This window comes from Meles meles, chromosome 8, assembly GCF_922984935.1.
Source record: "Meles meles chromosome 8, mMelMel3.1 paternal haplotype, whole genome shotgun sequence".
Classification (NCBI taxonomy): Eukaryota; Metazoa; Chordata; class Mammalia; order Carnivora; family Mustelidae; genus Meles; species Meles meles.
In genome coordinates this window covers 598,796-605,952 of record NC_060073.1, presented here as the reverse complement: position 1 = coordinate 605,952, position 7,157 = coordinate 598,796, and the positions used below count along the sequence as shown (strand labels likewise).

General features: G+C 65.9%; 1 protein-coding gene across 9 annotated transcripts in view; it reads right to left on the bottom strand.

Annotated features, from left to right (window-relative positions):
* Positions 1–960: 960 nt before the first annotated feature.
* TSPAN4 (tetraspanin 4) overlaps positions 961–7,157 on the bottom strand; it is a 22,156-nt gene continuing 15,959 nt past the window's right edge. For 8 of the 9 annotated variants that reach the window (XM_046015278.1, XM_046015284.1, XM_046015276.1 and 5 more), the window contains 6 exons: positions 4,984–5,175; positions 3,641–3,715; positions 2,560–2,661; positions 2,325–2,456; positions 2,143–2,226; positions 961–1,402 (listed from right to left, as the gene is read on the bottom strand). In XM_046015278.1, coding sequence (XP_045871234.1) covers positions 1,334–1,402; positions 2,143–2,226; positions 2,325–2,456; positions 2,560–2,661; positions 3,641–3,715; positions 4,984–5,175 — 654 coding nt within the window. In that variant the 3' untranslated portion in view covers positions 961–1,333. The remainder of the gene's footprint in view (positions 1,403–2,142; positions 2,227–2,324; positions 2,457–2,559; positions 2,662–3,640; positions 3,716–4,983; positions 5,176–7,157) is intronic. The other variant, XM_046015280.1, reaches the window with a different exon arrangement.

Here is a 7,157-nt window from a genome sequence, read left to right as displayed (position 1 = left end):
GTCATGGGGGAAATTGAGTCAGGGCTGGAGTCTGGGGGAAATTGAGTCGGGGCTGGAGTCTGAGGGTCACATAGGCTGTGAGCAGAAAGGGTCCCAGGTCTGCGAGCCGTTCCCGTGGGTCCAGTGAGAGCTTGCACGTGGGGTCCTCAGGAGCAGCCGAGCATGGGGCAGGTCTGTCTGCGGTCACACATACGAATGGGGGGGCCTGGTTCCCAGCAGGAGGGCTCCATGGACACGGGGGGGGGCACATGGGGACTGCTTTGCAGGATATGCGATGTTCCTGCTGGTTTTCCAGTCGTTGGTGGCTGGTAGGTGAGAAATGGTTTTGTTTGGGGGCGTTAGCCATGTGCCCTGACATGACTACACTTTGGTTCTAGTAGTTTCCGTGGAGTGAGGACAGGTGGGGTCGGTGGGCTTGTGGGCGTAGTGGCTGGTGTCGTGGCTGTGGCTGTGGTCAGTGCTTGGTTGGGCATCCCCAGGTGGCCACACAAGAACAGTGATACGGGGTGTTGCTGGGGGGCGGGGGGAGGGCAACACCTTGGAGCCAGCAGGAAGGAGCGCTGGAAGTGGAGATTTGGGGGGCCATGTGCCGCACAGCTAGTGAGGCTCCTGGGAGTGTCCCATCCTGCCCCTAAGCCCTAGACCCACGGCCTTTCCCGCACCCATCGCTCCTGTCTCTGGAGCCCCCTGCGTTGATGCACCTGCAGCATCCGCTCCCTTCCCGACAGCCCAACAGCCCGTGCAGATGAGCAGTTCCGGGGCCAAGTTCACAGGAAGAGAGACAGCCCTGGGGCAGGCAAGGCCCTGGGGCTAGATGGGGAGGGGGGCACGGGCCGTCCTGAGACCCCTCCGCACCACCAACAGGTTCCCTGGGGGTTGGGGCTGGCCCCACGCATGTGCGGGAATCCCACCCCAGGCACTGGGCACGCCCCTGGGGCTCAGGCAGCAACAGACGCGGGGGCGGGGGGCTGTCCACACGCTTTATTAAGGTGCACCCAGAGCCTGCCCGGGCTCCGCTGTGGAATGTGGGTGGCAGGGCGGCAGCCCCACCTGGAGCACCAGGACCAGCGGTCAGCCCTTCACCCCCGTCCCCACTCGTGAGTGACCCCAGCCGGGGGGGGGGGGCAGACACTGGAGAATGCATGGACAGGAAGTGTGTCAGAAGCCCCTCCCGCCTCCAGCCCGGAGCTCACCCAGCTGGCTGAGGGTCTTGGAGGGGGGGGGGGGCAGGGTTGGTGCTGAGTCCTGCAGCAGGAGAGGAAGGTGGGGACACGGGCATCTCCCAGTGGGCCGCGTCCTTTGGCAGCGAGGCGGGTGGCAGGCAGTGGGCACCCTACGCACAGTAGGTGTCCGCCTTCACCACCTGGCAGTACATGGTCATAGCGAAGGTCAGACCCAGGATCTGCGGAGACACCAGGGGGATGGGCCCGACTGCTCCCGGAGACCACAGGCACACAGGGCCCTGCCCCAGACCCCTCCCCACAGCTTCCTCCCTGGACAGCCTGTACCCCACCTCCCCAGGGATGCCTCCCCCAACCCTGGCAGTTCGGGTCCCTCCCAGCCACATCCCCGAGCCTTGGCATAGGGGTCACACTGGGGACTCTAGGGCTCAGCCCCCAGACCTGCCTTCCAGCATGGCTGCTATGCCTCTGCCGGTGGCTTCAGGGCCCATGGGCTCCGCGCCCCCTCCCTCCCTCCTGCACATCCTCCATCTGGAATCGCCTCTGACAGCGCGTGATCTGGCTGGGACCCGCCTAGCGCTGCACCCCAGGAGCAGGGCTGCCCGAGGTCCGGGTTTACTGACCCACTGGCCTCCAGCTCCCGCAGGGTCTGACACTCCGGGCTTCCATGGGGGCCAGGAAGCCCGCCTCAGGCACCAGGCCCTGGGCTGCCCACCCTTGCTCAGCATTGGCCGGCTGTCCCTGACTCACCCACCACGGCTGCCAGGCTCAGGCCGCACCCTGCTCCTGATAGGTCAGAGGTCACCTCCCTGTGGCGTGGCCTCCGACCGTACCTTGAGCCCCACCCCTGCTCAGCCATGGGGGCACAAGGCACCTCCACCCAGGCGCTGGTGAGCTAAGCTGTGAGGTCGGAGAAGGGGGTGGGTCCAGGTGGCTCCCGAGGCAGGACCGGCCGGCGTACCTGTACCAGCGCCGTGCACAGCCCAAAGATACCCACAGCCAGAAGGTTCTCCTGAAGCCACATCTTCACGGTCTCGTAACACGGCTGGAGGAAGGGTGGGCGTCACAGGGGCTGGAGGCTGGCCCTCCTCCCCACCCCCGGTTCCCCTGGGGCCCGGATGCCTGGGGAGGGGAGGGGCTCACCGCCTTCCACCAGGTGCCAGGTGCGTGAAGGCCACAGCTCTCACTGAACTCCAGGCAGCAGGAGTCGGGCACGCGGGTGGCGTTGTAGACCTCGAACCAGTCGGTGTAGTTGGAGACCCCACAGCAGCGAAACTGTGGACAGGTGCAGGGGCTGGGATGGTTGGGGGGTGGGTGGGTGGGCTTTGTCCCTTACACGACACCCCCATCCCCTCTGCCTCCACACACACACACTCACGTCGGTCTGGATGATGCTCCAGGCGTTGGTGAGGCCCACGTTGCCTGGGGTCCCATACAGGTGCAGACCCTTCTTTAGGTCCTGCTGGGCGTACCTGTCGATCTGCAGGTGCAGTGGGGTCAGAGGACACCCCCCCCCCACAGCCAGCTCCGCCTCCCTCATCCAGACCCCACAGATACCCTGTGCCCACTGTCTTCCTCCTTGGAGTCCCCTCCTCCCAGCCCCCATCCCTATGCCCATCCCCACCCCTGGGCCCTCTGTGGTGCTGAACACCGGTTGGCCCCAGAGTCCGCCGCCTCAGCTGCAGGTACAGGGACGGACAGACACGTACAGAAACACCGACAGCGGTCTGTACACGCGGGTTGTGAGCACACGTGGCTCTGTCTGTCCACCAAGGGGCCCAGAAGCTACGACGCCCCAGTGGCGACGAGCACACCGGCCCCCGCAACTCGGTTCCCCAGACCGCCCTCCAGGGAGGGAACCAGGGCTCCTGGACGAGAGGCTGATTCCAGGCCTGGGGAAGGGGAGGCCAAGCTAGGTCTGGGGGGTCGCCCTGCGCCAGAAAGTGCACCAACGGGAGGATGCCAGAGGGGCCAGGAGCCAAGTGAGAGCGCCCAGCGGGCAGAGGGGCAAGTGCACGAGCAGAGGAAGGAGCGGGTGCAGGCACAACCGGGTGGAAGGCGCCCGGCCACGAGCCATCAGTAAGTAAATAGGTGGTTAAGGACCTGGGGATGGGGGGATCCTCCCTGCCCGGCGGACGTGCAGTCCAGGACAGCGGGAGCTCAGCACGGCCAGACCACAGCACTGCTCCCCTGTCCCCCACTTCCTGGAGGGCCAGAAACCTCCCCAAGCCTCCAGGCCACTGGCGTTCCCCTCCAGGCCTGGCCTCTGGTGGCTGTTAAAGCCACGTCCCCCAGTGAGTGGATGGCAGGGAATTTTGTCCACCCACACCAAGTGTGGGGCTTGTGACTGCCATTCCCAGCCCTGCCCGCACCCTTGTCCCACACAGTGCTGTGGCCCTAGCTGGCTGGTGAGGTCAGAGCCCCACCCCCGAAGCTGGGGAGGGCAGGGGTGGTCGAACCTTGTCAGTGTAGGCGAAGAACAAGACGGTGGTGGTGGCCTCCAGCAGGAACACCAGCAGCAGCATCACGAAGAACTGCACAGGGGACCCGGCCTTGGTGACGCGGCCGCCTCGCCTCTAGCTGCCCCCCAGCCCGTGCCGCCTCCCAAGGGTGGGGCCGCAAATGCAGACAGACGGCCCAGTGCTACGGGGCGTCCATTCCCCGGAGGCCAGCAGACCCCCCCTCCTGCTGCCCCACCTCTCCGGCGCCGGGGCTCTGCTCTTGCTCCACCAGCCTCGGAAGCACCCCTGCCAGCACGTGTGTGTGCTTTGTGCCTGCGTCCCCCTGGCGGGCAGGGAGAAGGTCGGACCACAGAGACCCTGAACCATGCCAGTTACAGCCGTCAGAGCAGCCAGGGGTGGTCAACACCCCCTCAGGAAAGACCAAGGTCCGGGGACAGCCACCAGGAGCCTGCAAAGCCCCACCTGACCGCACAAACCTTGCCTGCTGGGTGGCAGCCACCCCCCCGCCCAGGAGCACCCCCAGAGCCGCAGCCCAGCAGGGCTGCAGAGACAGCCTGCGTCCACCCTGCCTCTCCTGCAGACAGGAAGGAGTCCTGTCCTCCTCCGGGGTCCCCGATCTGGCCTTCCCTCAGGGCCCCCAGCGCCCCCAGCAGGCCCCGCACTCTGGACTTCAGGTCACCCTGCAGGGAGGGCTGCAGCTGGGCCCCCCATGCACACCGCAACTTCCTGCCCCCGAGCAGCTGGGGACCCGGCCGCCTGCTCCAAGGGATCGGAGCCCCAGGCCCTGACGGGAGCCTGTGGAACCAGCTGCAGACTGGGGGACAGGCCCTCTGAGGCCCTCCCCCCACCCCGGGCAAGGGCTCCACAGACGCGGTCAAGCTGCAGGAGGCCTTTGGCAGACGCGCGAACTGGGGAGGAGCCTGGCCCCTCCCCTCCCCGGTTTAATGCTCCTGAAGACGGGGAGCCGCAGCCTGCCTGGGAATCTGTCTCCACGCACAGGAGGGGACTGCGAGCCTCTCAGCAGAGGGTCCTGGGACAGGAGCTGTGCAGGGGCTCCCAGGAAGGGTGGTCTCAGAGCAAACAGGCCCGATATAGGTTGGAGGGGGCCCTGCCCGGCACTCGTGGGCACATGGGGGGGGGTCTCTGTCCTGTCGGGGGAGGCTTCCGCTAAGCTCCGACCGAGCAGCCCCCCCAGCAACCAAGCCCCGCCCCCCGCCAGCCCCAGCAAGGTCCCCAGGGGCTGCCACAGGCCATGGCTGTGACCTGTTCTGGTCCTGCGGGGTCGGCACGGGTAGGGAGCAGGGGCCCAGAGATGGAGCCTGCGTGCGGGGGGCACTCACGGTGAGCAAGAGGCACTTGTTCTCCTTGATGGCCCCGATGCAGCCCACGAAGCCGATGGCCATGATGAAGGTGCCGGTAACGATAAGCAGGTTGGCGGCCGACAGGGACGGGAAGGAGGAGGACAGGGTGGCGAAGTTCCCCTGGGTGGCAGCCAGCCAGATGCCGACACCAAGGATGCCACAGCCTCCCAGCTAGGACCGCCAGGGGGAAGAGAGGGCCGTGAGCCCACCGTCCACACCCCAGGGCAGGCTGCGCTCCCACCAGAGCCCAGTGGTCACCCAGAGTGGCATCCCACAGGCCCACCCTGCTGACTTTCCAGGGCCAGTCACCCTCCTAGCCTTGTCCCAGCGCCCAGCCCCTTCCCCCACAGCCACAGTAATGGGGACTCCAAGGTCTGCCACCTCTGGCAGTGGGGAGCAGACGGTCTGAGGACACTCTCCATTCAGGTTACAAATGGGGTGCCTGTCCCAGGGACACAGTGAAGCGTTCTGGGCAGGGGGCCCTAAGGCCCCCCAAACACCACCCCTCTAGGAGGCATCGCCCCCTCCCCCAGGTCCTGGCCTGCACCTACCCCACAGCCTCTGGACCTGAGCAGTCAGGGAGATGTCCCCTGGAGACCCTGCTGGAGCGCACGCTCTCCCTTCCTGAAACCACCTGCCAGTGGGTGGCCACAATCCCCAGCCCCCCCCCCCTCCCCGGCGTCCCCAGCTGTCCTCTTCTAAGCGCAAGGCCCAGAACACGCCCCAGGCCCCGGTGCAGCCGCCAGCACAGGGTGGAGCATAGAACCCCTCCCTGGCCCTCACTGCCCTCCCCCCAACCACCGGGACTGTTACTGAATTTCATGGTCGCTCCTTATTACAAACAGTTGAAGGACGCCTGGGGGGCTCAGTGGGTTAAGCGTCTGCCTTCGGCTCACAGGCTCCTGGGATCCAGCCCTGCATCGGGCTCTCTGCTTTGTGGGAAACCTGCTTCGCCCTCTCCCACTCCCCCTGCTTGTGCTCCCTCTCTCTGCTGCCTCTCTGTCAGATAAATAAAATCTTTTTTACAAAACACCATTGAAATGAGAGGAGGAAGGGTAAGAAGGCGAAGTGGCGAAGAACCCAGAGCGGACCCGTGGCCTCTCCCGGTGACGGGGACACCCAGCCTTGGGGGAGCAGCAGTGCACCAGGGCTCTGGGTGGTCTCAGAATCAAACAGGAGACTGTATTCCAGGTAAGCCCTAACCCTAACCCCATGAACACTGACCAGCTCCTGGTCCCCCAAAACCTGGGCTTCAGTGAGACCACTTGATGACTAATGCCTGCTGGGCTCTGGGGAAAGCCAGGCGGCCCTGGGGACCCCTCCCCACTCCTCAACATCTGGCGGGGCCCCAGGGCACAACCCCCAGTCCTTGGAGTGGTCCCCCTGCATGCCCGGCACAGGCTAGCTCACGGACTCCAGACTATACCGCAGCTGCCCAGGACCACAAGTCCTGTCTCACCCCACAAAAGCTTCCTGAGCCTAGACGGCCAGACTCCCACCCGATTTCCCGGACCAGGGAACTGAGGCTGGGAAGTGAGCCTCCCACCCAGTGAGTCAGGGGCAGAGCCAAGGGGAGCCAGGGCCATCCACACACAACACCTCCCCAGCAACTGGACAGGCTCCCCAAGCCCAGTAGGGACCCATGACCCTGCAGGCACGACTGGCTCTGAGGCCCCTGCCCAAGGAGGCCCCACCTTCCCAGGGGCACATCCTCGCCCCGTCCCCCATCACCAGGTCAGCCTGGCCCTGGGGTGGTGGCGGGGCACCGCTCCGCTGTCCAGGAGTCTCTGGGGAGTGTGCACGCGGCACATAGGCCAGGCGGGCAGGAGGCTGCAACTGTGGGGGGGGGGGCATGCAGCTCTCGGACCAAGAGCAGGGGTCACAGCTCCCTGGGTGTGGGCATGTGGGATCCCTCTGGGCCTTGCCAAGGGCCGGATGGGGCAGGAGAGCCCCCAGCTGACATGCCCACCGCCATCCGGTGTGGGGGTCCAGACAGCCCAGGGTGAACATGCGCGTCCTCTGCGGCCTCCCACCCCTCTCTATACCTTCCGCAAAAGCAAGAACTTGGGTCTACAAGTTCTAGACAACACCTCTGCTGAACGCTGCTGGCTCAGGGCAGGTCCTCGAAGCCGGGGCTGTCCTGCCTATTTGAG